At 39.0% G+C, this 15829-nt stretch overlaps 1 protein-coding gene across 2 annotated transcripts in view; it reads left to right on the top strand.

The window, feature by feature from the left end:
* The window catches only part of TOX (thymocyte selection associated high mobility group box), a 230700-nt gene that overhangs the window by 199817 nt on the left and 15054 nt on the right, over nt 1–15829 (top strand). For both annotated transcript variants that reach the window (XM_075085086.1, XM_075085085.1), the window contains exon 6: nt 1373–1453. In XM_075085086.1, coding sequence (XP_074941187.1) covers nt 1373–1453 — 81 coding nt within the window. The remainder of the gene's footprint in view (nt 1–1372; nt 1454–15829) is intronic.

Here is a 15829-nt window from a genome sequence, read left to right as displayed (position 1 = left end):
AGGAGAACACCCCAAAATTGTCATAAATATCTTTGCCCATCTTTTACCTTTGAATCAACAGCCCAGTTAACTAGGCAATGTGGTCTGGGAGGGGGAGTGTGGGTTGTCTATACTTTCTTCATGGTGTCTTTCCCCAGCTGCCCAAGGTTGTGCACTTGACTGGAGAAGTGGACAGCAGAGACTCAAAGCTGCAGTCCCATTTAGTGTAATACTGTAAATCCCAAATGCCCATGAATTAATCTCTGCTCTGGGCATATGACTTAAAAACTGTGAAATATAACAGCAATTTAAAAAGTAAATTTACTCTCCCTTTATTTGTCTCTCTTATTTTTAAACCTTCTGTTTGGATGGTTTTTAAGCTTTTCCCTGAAACATGGAAGGCTAGGAGTCAATTCTGCTCAGTGACATGAAGCCAAGATGCTTGCATGGCTCCTAAGTCTACCCTTTTAGGGAAAAAAAAAACCGTGAAGCGATGAGAAACTCGTGATAATATTTGCAAAAAGAAATGCTGACTTGTTCTCGAACCTGTCACTGACATGGCTAACAGCAAGTCATTAGCTAGGCTCCACGAGTCAGAAACTGGTTCTCCTCCTGGAGACTTTCAACCCTAAATATCTATGTTCGCTTTTGTAACATTGTGTTACTGTACTGCAACGAGGTCCTGCCTAACCCTCCGGATAATCTTTGATCTTGAAATTTGGGCAAAACTGAAGTGTTTCTCCAAGCTCTTTAATCTATTATGAGATTGTAGACATGTGGTATTTAAAATAATTTGGTGAGTTGGGAGAAATGTGCAGAAATAGATCCATGCTCCTGAGAACTTAATTAGACCAGTATGGGGTCAAGACTGGAATAATGACTAACATGATTTATTATCCTTAGCAGCAACATGAAGCTTCTTTGACTGCCCCCAACAGTTTACCCGGGGAAGAGAGAAAGCCTCTTGGCTGATCTGTGTGGTGCCATCATCTCCTCCTTCGTTTAGCTCAAATATCTTTCTGCACATTCCCATCTTCCCCAGAGGGTTTTAACTAGTCTCACAAGTGGAAGCCAGTGGAGAGGTCCACGCCTGCCTTCCCCTGTCCCTAAAGGTCCCATTTGCAAGTACGCCTTGCACTTCACTTTGAGAAATTAAACCTGAGATGCTCTGAGGGATATTGTTTTTTCAGTACTGCTGGGTAGTTAAAGGGTGTTTCACAGTTGGAACAATATTTTCTTTAAAATATTTAATGTTTATTATTTCACTCTTTAGGCAATATGAGGAGGAAAGGCTGTTTACTTAGAAAGACTTTATGAAGATGCATGAGACACACCGGCGATATATAAAAACAAAACCAGATTAATTTACCAATGTGACACTCTTTGTTTTTAGGTATACAAAAAGAAAACTGAAGCTGCCAAGAAGGAATATCTGAAGCAGTTAGCTGCCTACAGAGCAAGCCTTGTATCCAAGGTAACACATAATGTATATACATACACACATATATATAGTGACATATTGCAAATAATTTTCAACATTTACATGGTGCTGAGCACCAAAGTATTTAGTGCAAATAGCCATGTTTGTTATCATCTTAAACTTAGGTTTAAGGTGCAAATGATCAATAAACACAGTCACCTCACCATGAAAAGATATCCTTTCTCTTCCGGTCATAGAGACAGCACCTCTCCAGGCTGGCAGTATCACTGCAGTTCAACAGAGGAAGGACATACTGGTAAAAAGACCTCAGTATGACAAACGTGCTGTGCCAGGCAGTCACCGTTCTACCTGTAAGGGGAAAAACCATATCATTACCCAAAATGTCTGGGTTGGTTTTTTTTTTAAAGTACTGTTTTACCTTGCAATCACAGTACACAAAAAGTCAAGCAAATTTTCATAAGAAAACATAAATTTCCATTTTACATCCAGCAACCAATTCGTGTGTGCACAGCACAGGTCACCCTAAGGCTCTTATACTGGAACACACCAGTGTATCCCCAGTACACAACTAGCAGCAATTTTCTAAACTGATTTATACAAACATTCTTAGTGCCCATCATTTGGTAATAGACGCTTTAACATTTGTAGCAGACTTTAAAATATGAAATTACTGCACTGCACTGTGTCAGTGTGAAAAACCTATTGAGCAACTTTGGAATCATACTGGTTAGAATTACTTGTTCTGGGTCTGTCAAAACAAATCTAGATATATTTTGTTCTTACGTAAATAAAATAAATTTTAGAGGTAAAGGTGGCAGTATGAAGGACTGCCATACGTGACATGAGTAGAACTCTATGTTAGTTTTAAATGTTTTTGGGGTCCTGCATTATACTTCTCTGTATATTATATTAATTTGTACACATTTTCAGGGGAAGAGTATATGATTATCCATGCAAGGACCTTTCATGCTTCTTTTACATTATCTTAGTATTTGGTCAGTGTTTGTTCTGAATTTAAAAGTCTAAAATATGGGTGTTACCGCATTCATTTTTGGGGTTTGTGCCTTATGCATTTTAATTTTATAGCTACCATCATAAATACTAATGCATTTAAGTGAAGTGATTTACAGGGTGCCTTTAATTTCTCTTTTAGGGTTGTTTGGTTCTAATACTCATTGCCTTCAGAAAGGGTACCATGTGCACACAAACAATTTATTTTTTTTTTTAATAGGCTGCCTATTAGCAAAATATAGGTCTAAAAAGCTCAAAATATTCCAATAGGTTTTGAAGAAATGCATGAAGCCAACTTTTCACTTGTGAAAATAACTTCGATGTCATTATTCAGCATATCATGGACTGTTTACGTAACACTCTATATAGCTTAATTTTGAAATGGCACATCTAAGAGACCTGAAATTTTTGTTTTGGTGTTTGGTTGGTTTTTGGTTTGGGGTTTTTTTTTTTTGGAAAGAGAAAAAGTATATTATGGCATTTTCTGAAGTTTGTTTACAGAAAAATATTTAAAAGACTCTTGATCAGTTAGTTCAGTGCATGAAGCCATTTATGCATATATTTAAATTTCTTGTTAGTCAGAAAAGCACTGAAGCATTTTCTTAACTTTTAAGCAATTATTTAAATTCTGCCCATAATGTAATTTTTTCCTCTAGTGTGGAATGTATCAAAAAATAAACTTAATGAAGCCGAGTACTAATTGCTTACTCTCGTGAGCGCACTCAATGAATCCAACAGAACTGGCATGTAACTAAAGCAAGTCCATTTTGGAATAAGGATGTAAAATACCCAGATGTAATATTATATCAGTATATTCTAAATTATCATTATTAAATATTTATACGGCACCAGAAGAGTTGTAGTTGTCTAGACAAGCATGTAAGCATGAAGAAATATATACAATACATTATTAAGATTGTTTGGAGTCCATCTGGTTTTTATGTCCATGTGTTATATTATCATCCATAAAATATACTTTTAGAGAATATTATTAAGATTCCAAGACCTCATTCTCAAAAGTTAAGACATGCCAAAAGTAACATATCTTTTCCAAAAATGCTTTAATGCAATATTAATGATTTGCTCACATGGTATGTTTTAAACTTTTTACCACACTCTGTGTGAGTCTCATTTCATATGCTTATAATCAGGTGTTCAGCCTGGGAGCTCCTGTGTTATATTTACTGCATATTGTTTAACCTTGCTTCTTTATAGGATTTTCTGTGCTGCTCACCCCAGCAGTGTTGTAGTGTAAAGAAATTCTCAGTAGCACTCTGGAGCAGGAGGTTTGTGTTGTCCATATTTTCAAACACAACCAAATCATTGTGAAATCAGGTTTTCAGTAATTTTGGGTATCCTGCTTGGGTCATCTAGAACTTAATTTTTCAGAGTATTGGCCTATATCACACCCTTCATGTTCACAGCAGAGCTCCAACGACTTCAGAGTTAGCTGGCTGGCAGCTGTGAGATGTTCAGTTGTGCTTCACATAACATCAGGACACCCTCTTGCTATCCAAATGATAGGAGTTACCCAATTATCACGCATTCTTCCTTCTTCCCTCCCAAAGGACTCTGCCTGTGGGAAGAGGCAGGCACAAGCAGGCAAGGGTGCTGCTTAGGGCCCTGTCTCCAGCTCAGCAGGTGCCTCACACCTCCCAAAGCAGCTGCTCTACCATTCTCCAAACTTTGGAACACTGATTCTGCCATGTTTTTAATCAAGTACTGCCAGTTTTTAAACAAATAGTGAGTGTATGACTTGTATATAAGTGTTTTTGTATGGCTTTTTGCATTTATTTGCAAGTCTTCAGTTTTCTGAGAAGCAAAGGAATGGACATATGCTATGCCCTACCTGAGCAGACCACACTTGGAGCTGAATTTACTGCACCCATCTTGGCCATTTGAGATGCTGGAATAGTCAGAATTGGAGATTGCAGAGAAATGCGGTAAATCTCATTTTGCCAGGAGATTTCTTAGCCTCTGCCTGACAGCAGAATAATGAAATTCAGGAATATTAGTTTCCATCCCAAGCTCTGGAGTGGGAGTGGTGTATCAGGTGGGGATGGTGGGCTTCTCCATGATACTCAGCCCTTTGCCCACTTTGCTTTTTTCTCTTCTCTTCTCTTCTCTTCTCTTCTCTTCTCTTCTCTTCTCTTCTCTTCTCTTCTCTTCTCTTCTCTTCTCTTCTCTTCTCTTCTCTTTTCTCTTCTCTTCTCTTCTCTTCTCTTCTCTTCTCTTCTCTTCTCTTCTCTTCTCTTCTCTTCTCCCAGCAGCAAACCTTCAGTCTTTTTCCTAGTCTTTCTCTTGTCCTCTGCATCCTCACTTCTCCTTCAGACGCTCATAGCCATGGGTGCATCGTGAAGGATAGGGGAGATGAACATGAGGGACAGACTACCTGAGCTTCATCATAGACAGCAACCAGTACTGGGAAAGCCCATGTGGAAGAATAGTCTCAGCTGCTTTCTCAGATGATACGCATTTTTAAATTTGAGTGTCATGTCATAGGAAGATGAGATATTAATCTTTGACACAATCTGTCATTGTCCCTTCCAGAGTTCAAGTCCCTCTTCCATTGAATCTTAAGGAAGGGCACCCAAATTTTTTGGGAGGCATATGGTCCTTTCCTCTGGGTGCATTGTTGACAAAGCTGAGAAGTTCTGGCTGGAGTTTGTCGCGCACACACACACGTAGAAGTCACTCACACACCTAGTATGTATCATTTTAGACTGTGTTATTTAACAAAATCATAACTGAAAACAGTGGCAGTATCACCAGCAACTTCAGTGATAAGGTTGCCAGCCCATCTCTAGTACACTTTTAAACGCTTTAGTAATGTCTCTATAAAATAGGGCTACCACCCAATAAATAAGGTAAACATTAGATTGTGTAAATGTGTCCATTATGCACTAATCTCCATTTAATTTATCAGTTTATTTTCTGTATTTTCTCCTATTTTAGAATGATTGAAATTAATGGGGCTGTTGTTGAGTTTGCTCATGTGTGTAGGAATTGATATGTAAAGTAAAAATCACATTACAAAGCATTATATCTTCTGCTGCACAGATTGCCATATTGCTTATAATACTGACGAAGCCTTTGCATTGTAAACAAGTGTCTTTATATTTGCCCTTAGTTGCAACTTTTAGTACTGTTCAGGTCCAGAAATGCAGTCTCTGGTAGCTGGTAATTTGTACAGCATTACATAAAATGCTGTGAATTGCAATTTTACTTTTTCATAAAACAAGCACTTTTTTTAGCTTAACCAGCCTTTTTTCTGGCTGACATTAGAGGGTTTTTTTCTGCATCTTTCAAATATATATTTAATCCAGATATATATGGGTAATGTTAAAAACTTTCATATATTAATATGTGCATCTATGTATATTTATATAACAATACATGCATACGATGTATTTAACATGCATAATATGTATATGCGTATAAATGATATATATATATGTATGTTAACTATAGCAGTACAACTTTAACTGTTTTAACAGTACAAAGAAGATTTCCCTGTTTTGTCCTCTCTGGCTAAATGAATCTTTAATTCTATCTAACACAGCTTCAAGTTTCATGTAGACATATTTTAGCAGCTATGGCTGAAGCTAAAATCTCTCAGCAAGGAGAATATTATTCAAATTCAAAATACTCAAGCATATTTCAAAACTCTGATATTGTATCTAAGTCAAATTATGTCCTCACTTGACATTGCAACAAGCGTGTTGGATGTTTTTCAGTTTTGTGGACAGTGCAAATCCTTTGGACACGTAAAATTGCTTTGTGAAGTATTTGGCAGAGCTAGATTTCCTAGCCCACCACCTTGTAATTATCATAGAATCACAGAATCATTAAGGTTGGAAAAGGCCCTCAAGATCATAGAGTCCAACCGCTAACCTATCACTGCCAAGTCCACCACTCAACCATATCCTCAAGCACCACATCTACCCTTCTTTTAAATGCCTCCAGGGATGGAGACTCAACCACCTCCCTGGGCAGCCTGTTCCAATGTTTGACAACCCTTTTGGTGAAGAAGTTTTTTCTAATGTCCAACCTAAACTTCCCCTGGTGCAGCTTGAGGCCATTTCCTCTCGTCTTATCGCTTGTTGCTAGGGAGGAGAGTCTGACCCCCACCTTGCTACAACCTCCTTTCAGGTAGTTGTAGAGAGCGATAAGGTCTCCCCTCAGCCTCCTCTTCTCCAGGCTGAATAACCCCAGCTTCCTCAGCCGCTCCTCATAAGACTTGTTCTCTAGACCCTTCACCAACTTCGTTGCCCTTCTCTGGACATGCTCCAGCACCTCAGTGCCTTTCTTGTAGTGAGGGGCCCAAAACTGAACACGGTATTTGGGGTACATCCTCACCAGTGCCAAGTACAGGGGCACTATCACCTCCCTGATCCTACTCACCACACTATTCCTGATACAAGCCAGGATGCCGTTGGACTTCTCGGCCGCCTGAGCACACTGCTGGCTCAAGTTCAGGCAGCTGTCAACCAACACCCCCAGGTGCTTTTCCTCCAGGCAGCTCTCCAGCCACTCCTCCCCAAGCCTGTAGAGTTGCATGGGGTTGTTGTGACCCAAGTGCAGCACCTGGCACTTTGCCATGTTGAATCTCATACCATTGGCTCTGGCTCAACAATCCAGCCTGTCCAGGTCCCTCTGTAGGGCCTTCCTGCCCTCCAGCAGATCGTCACTTCCACCCAGCTTGGTGTCACCTGCAAACTTACTGAGGGTGCACTCAGTCCCCTCATCCAGATCATCAGTGAAGATATTGAACAGGACGGGCCCCAACACTGAGCCCTGGGGAACGCCACTCATGACCAGCCGCCAGCTGGATTTGACTCCATTCACCATCACTCTCTGGCCTCGGCCAGACAGCCAGTTTTTAACCCAGCGCACAGTGCATTTGTCCAAGCCGTGAGCAGCCAGCTTCTCCAGGAGAATGCTGTGGGAGACAGTGTCAAAGGCCTTACTAAAGTCCAAGCAGACAACATCCACAGCCTTCCCCTCATCCACAAAGCGAGTCACCTTATCATAGAAGGAGACCGGGTTAGTGAGGCAGGACCTCCCTTTCATAAACCAATGCTGGCTGAGCCCGATCCCCTGGGTGTCCCACACGTGCTGCTTAATGGCATTCAAGATGCTCTGCTCCATGACCTTTCCCGGCACCGAGGTCAGGCCGACAGGCCTGTAGTTCCCCGGATCCTCCTTCCGACCCTTCTTGTAGAGGGGTGTCACATTCACTAGGTTCTAGTCATCTGGGACCTCCCCAGTTGACCAGGACTGCTGATAAATGACGGAGAGTGGCTTGGCGAGCTTTTATGTTTCATAGAAAAACTAAAGCTCATATCTAATAAGACTAGCATTGCCTTAATGCCATCAGCGCAGCATTTTGTAACCAGAGAGTTTCCAGGCACCCAAAATATCTGTTACACTGCCTACTTTGTAATACAGTTGAACAGCTTAAGGAATTCGAGTCTCTTAAGTGAATGCACGTGAAAAAGTTTGAGCTACTTGTAAAAAGCAAAATGGAGACCATGTTAAAAAAAAATCAAACGGTAACCTTGGTGTTAGTTTTCCATTTCATATGTGTATGTGGTGAGAACACTTGCCTAACATATAAAAAGGCAAATAATATGTCAGCTCTCCCAGATCGTGCATCTCCCCACTCCTAAGTAAATGCAGATGTGCAGGTGTGCTCTCTCCACGATTTGTCTTCTGTGGCCCAGTGAATCCCACATTCTTTTCTGCATAGTGGCCAAACTTCAGATTTAGGGGAGCTTACTCACATCCCGGCTCACTCCTCCCTGAAATAAGCAGTTGCTGGGGTTTAGGATATTTCTTTTGGAAATAAAATTCTGAATATCTCTTGACAGAGTAGGTGACTGAACTGCCGTGTCTCCTGGTCAGTGCTTTAATCAGTTGGCTATTGTGTACAAGGAGAGCAGCATCCCTTCTGCTGCTGGCAGAAAGGCACCTGGTTTCCACTTTTTGAGACAACAGATTCCTATATTATATCTAGCCCCAGTCCATGCAGATGTTTTGGAATTTCATAAAACAGTTTAGGCTGTTCTCAGTGAAAGCATCATAGATAGATAGAATAAATAAAAAATATGGTTATGTTTGACGCGTGATTTTTTTTTAATCTATTAAAGTGCTACAAGGCATTTGGCAATATTCCCCTTAAAACAATAACAAAATAAAAACAGAATGATGACACGCACATACAGCTTTTACTTTTTTCTATTAAACATTAGAATCCCTAGCTGGGAAAATGATAATGTAGGGCTTGTAGAGCACGTAATTCATGCTTCTGTGATACCTCAGTTTTTCATTCTTTCTAGAGTTAGGTTATAGTCAGAAATTTTCTAGGAATCATAAATAAAATTATGTATGCACAAGTACGTGATGTATCAGAGTATCTGTTAAGTGAAATATATATTTATTAAACAATTATCTAATCTGATAATAACACAAATCCAGCCATCTTCTTGTCTAACAAGGAAACCAACTATCTACTGTCTGAAAATTTAGAGCAAACTATATTTAAGTTAATGCCATGAATTTAATTTGAGGCTAAATCATGTGAAGCTTTACATTCAGCAGTGCAAAAACCGAGACATGCTCTCACATAATTTCTGCCAAAAATGGCAGAAATGTCTTGAGCTTGAGAGAAGACAGATTTTGATTTGGAGAGGAACTGTGTTTGTTTTTGAAGTGAGTTAATAAAACTAGATTTCACTATTAGCCTAGTGCTTCCATTTTGGGAGTTAAAACACTTGTAGCAAATTAAAGTTGCATATCCTTTATCACATGTACCCAGGTTACATTCATAAAACATCCATTTTTACTTACACACCCTGAATGAATCCATGACAATCCCCTGTAGATGACGACAAAATGTATATTTAGAGATTGAGGATGTTCTTCTGAGCCACCTCAGCTAATTATAGATGACAACCCATGGCTTACTCCTTTGTTCTGAAACATCAAGAATGTGTCAAAAAGCTTCTGAACTCTCTAGAGTCCCAGATGTTGTTATTGCAATAGGTGACTGGAATTAACAAAATACGAAACATCATTTGCTAAGAGCCTCTTGTGACTTAGATAGGAAGGCAGCTGTACTGCAAATATGCATATGACTTCTCCACCAGAGTGAAGAGAGTTAAGTCAAAGGAATCTCTAAAGGAGTTAAAGAGCTAAGCAGGAGAGAGAAAACACTGCTGGAGAGAAGTCACTCTCTCATAAACAGCTTCACAGTGGTATTAATAAAATGGCTGAGCCCATGTAGGCTAGAAGAAGGGATTCTTCTCAAGGACAGGCTTGGGGTGGGAAGTGACCTAAAATGTCAAAAACATTAAAAATGGACAAGATTATGTGAACACAGAAAAGCTGAGGGAAGGAATAAACAATCCAAGATGTTCCTACCACCAAAGAGACAGCAAAGACAAAGACAGCAGATGCAGACTTAAGCTTAGGTAAGCTTTGTAGGACCTGCATAAATATTCAGCCAATTTCCTTCTATCTAACTCTTTAATGCCATGGTACTGGAGAGAACTAATTCAAAGCTGAGTCAGGCCTGCCAGAGTTTGATCACAGCCTGCACAGCCTAGACCTTCCTGGTACCAGCTGACATAATCACTGCTGTTACTTAAATGTAACCTTCATTCTGGTCATAGAGTCCAAAAAATGTTGAATTCCTCCGCATGGCTCAAGACACCAGCCACTAGATGTGCGCGTGGCACTGCCATGAAAAGGGACAGCGTGGCAGCTACATAGTTTTCTGACACATTCATGTAAAACCTGAACTGAATTAAACTCTTTTCTAGGCTTTGAAACTCACATAGTACCTGTTCCTTGTCTATGCAGAGAGGATGCCAAACCTCTGTTTCTCATTTAAAGAGCAGCATCTGTTTCTCATTTAAAATAAAACTATGTTACACCATTTTGGCTATGTAAAAAAAAAAAAACTTCTGAGGTTGAAATAGGTTATGTTTACCCACAAGTAAAGCTGTTTGCATAGATAGAAAGTTTATGCTGCCCATATTGGCCATAAGGCTCATGTCTTTGCCCTTGAGGAGGTCTCTCAGCATGTATTTAAACGACACAAAGGCATCCAATAGTACCAAGAACATTTACTGAATGTGCACTAGTTCTGCAATCTTATGTGTATTTTACTATAAAGGGGAGCTTAATTGCTGATGTTAATAAAGAAGTATTTAGATAATGGCTGATCTGTAAATGGCTGAAATTATATATCTCCAGCTGAAGGGCTTTTACCGTTAACTATTTTTGAGAAACCAACAGAATGAGAAAAAATCCCACTTTTCTCTGTAAGTTGAATAGCTATGGTTTCTTTGAGACAACACTTTTTTTATTTTGTATTGTGAACAGCAATATTAGCTGAGCGCTGCTTACTAGAATGAAGTTATTGCAAAAGTATTTATTTAATCCCCATATATTATGGCATCATATGCTATTGTAAATAAGAATACTGAATATAAAGCATGTATACAGTATGTAAATTGAAGATGTTCATATACCTATATGTGTATATATATCTATATGATCCTACTTGCTGGCAACATTTCTAACAGTAAGTGCATTAACATGTTAAAGAAGCAAAATGAAGTATAGGCACTTGTAGTTTATAGGTATTCTTCTGAAGAAGCATAGGTCAAAAGCAGTGCTCCTCAGCCTCTGTTAGCCAGGTCCTACCTGGTTTTCATGAAAAATGAAATGGACATCGAGACATTAATACTGAAGTAACAGTGTTGGGCTCTGGTCCAAAATCCATTTAAGTTAATAGAAGACTTTCCATTAAATTCAGTAGTCTAAGGATCAGGCCCTTAGAGTACTGCCTTGTTAAAACATGTCCTCGCTTTACTTTCAATCACACAGCTGTTGTTTCTGTTCCAACAGAAGTGGGGTTAGAAGATCCAATGATAGCCAGAAGGCAGCCACAAGTTAGAAAGGGAATCAAAACCCATGTGTGGATTTCAACAGCTGTTTGGTTACCCAGTTCCGCAGGTGAAGGTTTAAGTGCAAATATAGACTTTTCAAAGTTAAAGTAAAATGCTGTCCCGAAGGAAGCCATGGAGATGCCAGGCTGGCATCACTAGGCTGTTGCTGTTTTCTCTGAATACAACTTAGGTAGAGCAGGATGTCTGTACCAAAAATCATTTCTCAGCTGCAGGAGTGGGTTGGATGTTTTGGGGTGAGGGACATCCCAGTGCCTCTCTCCTCAAAGGAACTGACAACCCCCCTGTGCCTGAATTCAGTCTGTGATAAGAAGGACTATTAGACCCAGGGCAGTTCTCCTTAGGAAAGAATAGCACAACTGGATAAGCAATGTTTAACCTCGTAACCAAATTTATTTCTCTAATTTGGCAATTATTAATAAGGAGTTTTGTCAGACAATAGGGGAGTAGAAAGTGGATGGGAAAGTTCCCTTTGCACTAGAATTGGAAGGAAAAGCACAAGTTTAGTGAAAACTGGGTTGGGGAAGAACTTGATTCAGCACTTCCCAAACTTTGTGCAAAGTGGTCAATTCTCAACACTTTCTCTGAAGAACATCATTCATATGTATCATCACACATTTCCTTGGAAGTATGATCAAGTAGAATAATTTTGTGGACTGAGGGTCATGAACCAGTACTTCTAACTAATATAATTATATTCTTTATCATAAGAGTTACAGTAGTGTTTATTTTGTTTCCTTCCTTTCCCTATTTCTCTTCTATTTGCATTTTCTTTCTGTTGGGATTTCCCTCTTTTTCTTTGTTTTTCAGTAAAACAATCGATACTCATGGAAAAAAAAAAAGGCGCGTTTGCATTGTGCCTAAATGGCATACTCCTTCTGTAGCATTCCATTGCCTTGGCCTAACCTACTTTGTCTTCACTCCTTTTTTTTTTTAATTTAGGCAACAGTATTAGATGATGATGTGAAATGGAGAGGCAGGTCCATGAGAAACCTTACTCCTAGCCCATGAAGAACTTAAAAGATTTAGAGTAAGGCTTTGACCTGAACTCCAGAACAAGTAGAAGCCATTCAAAGAGCATAAAGGACTGACAGCAAAAACTAGTTTGTGGTCCTAGTGTGTATTCACTAATGCATGTGTACAATACTGCTTCCTACCATTAACTAAATATAATATTCTGTCACCCTCTAGTGGTGGGTCTACAACACCATACTTACAGTAGTGGTAAAAGATTTTCTCACTGCATGTCTAGTAGAAGACCTTGTCGCATGTAGGAGAAACTAGGCTTCAATGTTTGATGGCCTGTGTGTACAGATTTGTAATTTTGGTCTCCACTGCATATATCTGTAAATGAATTGTATCCTATAACTTCATGCTAAAAATTAGAGATGTAAATTGTCTGTGTTGGTTTTGGGTGGATTAATTAACCAGAGCAGAGTGTGTGTGTGTGTATGTTAAATTATTTCTGTACTTTTTTCTTTGGATAAGGCAAGAGAAAATTGACTGGATTCCAACCTGCAAAGTTAGGAAACATGACTGTGCACTTGAAGCTCATATTGGCTAATCAATTCCCTTCTTTCTTAATTCTTAAGTTTACCCGTAGTAAAAGTCCTTGTCTAAGACTGTCTGATGCTGTACTGGACAAGTTCAATGCCCATTCTACTCTGTGAAAGCAGTAATTGTGCCTGAAATAATAGCACGGCCTGTTGGCACCTCTTGCTATATTTGAAAGTAAAGCGACATAACAAAGCCAAAATATTTGACATCACCTATTCCATTAGCTTCAGCAAAACTTAGGAAATCTGGGTTTCTGACCCAACCTTATACAAAGCTGAAAGTGCACTATGCTAAAGAATAGCATTTAATGGGTTCATTTATCAAGATTCCCAGTAGCTGATAATATTGATGTGTTTCACACTGATATTGGACAATTTGGCTTCAGATCACATATGATTTAAAGCATTCTAAGTAACAGCTAAACACTTGGTTTGAAACTGAAGTGTTGTGCCTTTTACTGGATCAGGAGGTAGTGAAACATATAGAAAGCAGACTGATAGCTTGAGACAGCTGGAACGGTCCCTTTTGATCACTTTGCAGGCGCTCTTCTCAGAGGTTAAAGCAAGTATTATTCATCTCTGGCCAGAGACTGTACAATTCCTCTTAATATAATTTGGTATTTCAAGTATTAAATGATACTAAGTATCTGATACTGTAATTTTATCAGTATGGGCCATGCATTCACCACTTATGTATGAACTCAGAATTACCCAATAATTAAATTGGTTCGCTTTATCTATGTTAAAGAGGTGTATAACAGCATCTTCGTAGTCACAAATGAAATATAGGTATGTATCAGTATGTAGAAAATAGTGCCGCAAAGGCTTTTTGATACTTCCTCACCAGGAGGACTTGTTTAACCAATCTGCCCTTAGATACTTCAGGAGCAATTATCCCTGCTCGGACCAGATAGAGTCTTCCAGCTACATTGTGGAAAGGCAAGGTGTTTTCATGAGGGAGTGATGCACTCAGTAAAACTTCAAAAGTTTCTCAAGAAAGAAACAGCATACACCTCTCATAATGTGTAAAGAGCCTGGGACACTCAGGAGGAGGGTCCTGACCACGCTGCTAATTAGAAAACCTTCTTCTGAATCTCTGAAGTTTTGGCAAACCCACCGGTCTTTGCTTCCACATTCATGGAGTGTCCTGCAAGTACAGCTGAGAAGAGAGGGGAAGAATATTTCCCATGTCATCGTGAGCATTAGTCCAGTCTTTTAAATAAGAATACCAAAAAAATGGGCAGATTTTGTACCTACTTTCAGGTTCTATCGTTTATTATCTGTGGGTTTTTATGTCTGTATCTGAGTCTTGCAATCATGCATATAATACATATTGCACATGTGTACATCCACCTGCAAGCAGAGCTAGGCAGATCCACAGAGGCAGAGATTTGCATTTATTTTATCATATTCATTTAATTTCCCTTATTTGACTGGAGAAAACAAGGTTTTTTGCTAATGGAACTGCAATTATACTTAGGGAAAATGAAGTTATCTTTATCGTTGCATATAATGAAGCGATCTCAGTAACACACGTGTCAGCGGATTGTTGGTGATGGTACATCCTTCAGAAAGAATACAAATAGACTTCACTGACCCTGGAGTGCTGAGAGTAACATGAAACTTACTCTGACTTGTAAACTGAGCAAACATGACATGGAGGTCACCGAATAAGGGCATATATGCATCTCTCAGCCCTTGTTTTGACAAAGTGACTTCTTTCTCCAGAGGGACATTTCTGCCATTTTTTTCCAGCATGTTTCACCTTTCACTGGCTATTAATCCCAGTATGACTTAACTGCAAATTATGATTCCCACCTATAAGCTCACAGGAGTTAATTCTTAAATGTTTTTCATCATTTATTTGAGCACACATAGTTAGCACTCAGAAGATCTAAGAAAATAAGGGTATGGAAAACAACTTCCAAGTTTAAATCAAATGTAACAAGTTATAAATATTAGAAATATTAGAAAGAGTATTATTAAAATGCACATTCATTAATGGAAATTTTTTATTACGAGCAGCTTTAAGATATATGGGTAGACCATAGCATTTTTGAAAAACCTGTGCATTTTCTAATATTCTGTTTGTTACTCTTCCAGCTTTAAAAATATAGCTTCCCCGTGTCTGATGCAGTCTAACTTTATATAGACGTCAGCTTTAAACAGAATTTTCACAACTTTATCAACTAGATTAACAAAGGAAATGTTGCTAAAAGCAAAATTACTCAGAATATTCTTTTTTTTTTCTGAATGCATGGCTTGTGAAACATGCTTGATGCAGATGTGGATAACATCCCAGCACAGAATACTTCAAAATAAAGGTATCAGCACAGCAACTAGCATATTTTTTCAACGCAGTAGAACAACTGTGGATGGGGTTTAACCTCTTCATCATGTTAGCTAATTGATAAAGCACAATTAGCACTTATCAACATGTAGGTAAAGGACACTGAAATTCTTATCCCTGGTTTGCAGATGGGAAAAAGAGAGATGTCAAAGATCACTACGGACTTTTGCTAGAATCCACCCTCCTGAATCTGTTTTCAACTAGGCCATCAAATTTTATTACAATAGTAATGGCTGCTTATGTGAGCAAATGTGACAGGCTTGGTTGTCTTTGTTGTGTAGGTTATTAGGTCAGTGATGCCAATTCGAAGTTTGGAAAGAGCAAAATGTCAGGCTAGGCCAGGAAGCAGAGGGGCTAAATTCTTTATTTTCAGTACAGAAGAGAAATGTGTAAAGTAACAGGGATTAATTATTCTAGTGTAATAACCAGACTCCAGGTCAAGGACAATTTGATGGTCCAGATATGTGTTTTCCCATGGTGAGACTCTTAAAGAGACTTCAGGGGGGAGAACAGC

The sequence above is a fragment of the Phalacrocorax aristotelis genome, chromosome 2 (assembly GCF_949628215.1).
Source record: "Phalacrocorax aristotelis chromosome 2, bGulAri2.1, whole genome shotgun sequence".
In the NCBI taxonomy this organism is placed as follows: Eukaryota; Metazoa; Chordata; class Aves; order Suliformes; family Phalacrocoracidae; genus Phalacrocorax; species Phalacrocorax aristotelis.
The sequence above is the reverse complement of the archived record's forward strand: the minus strand, read 5'-3'. Positions and strand labels throughout refer to the sequence as shown.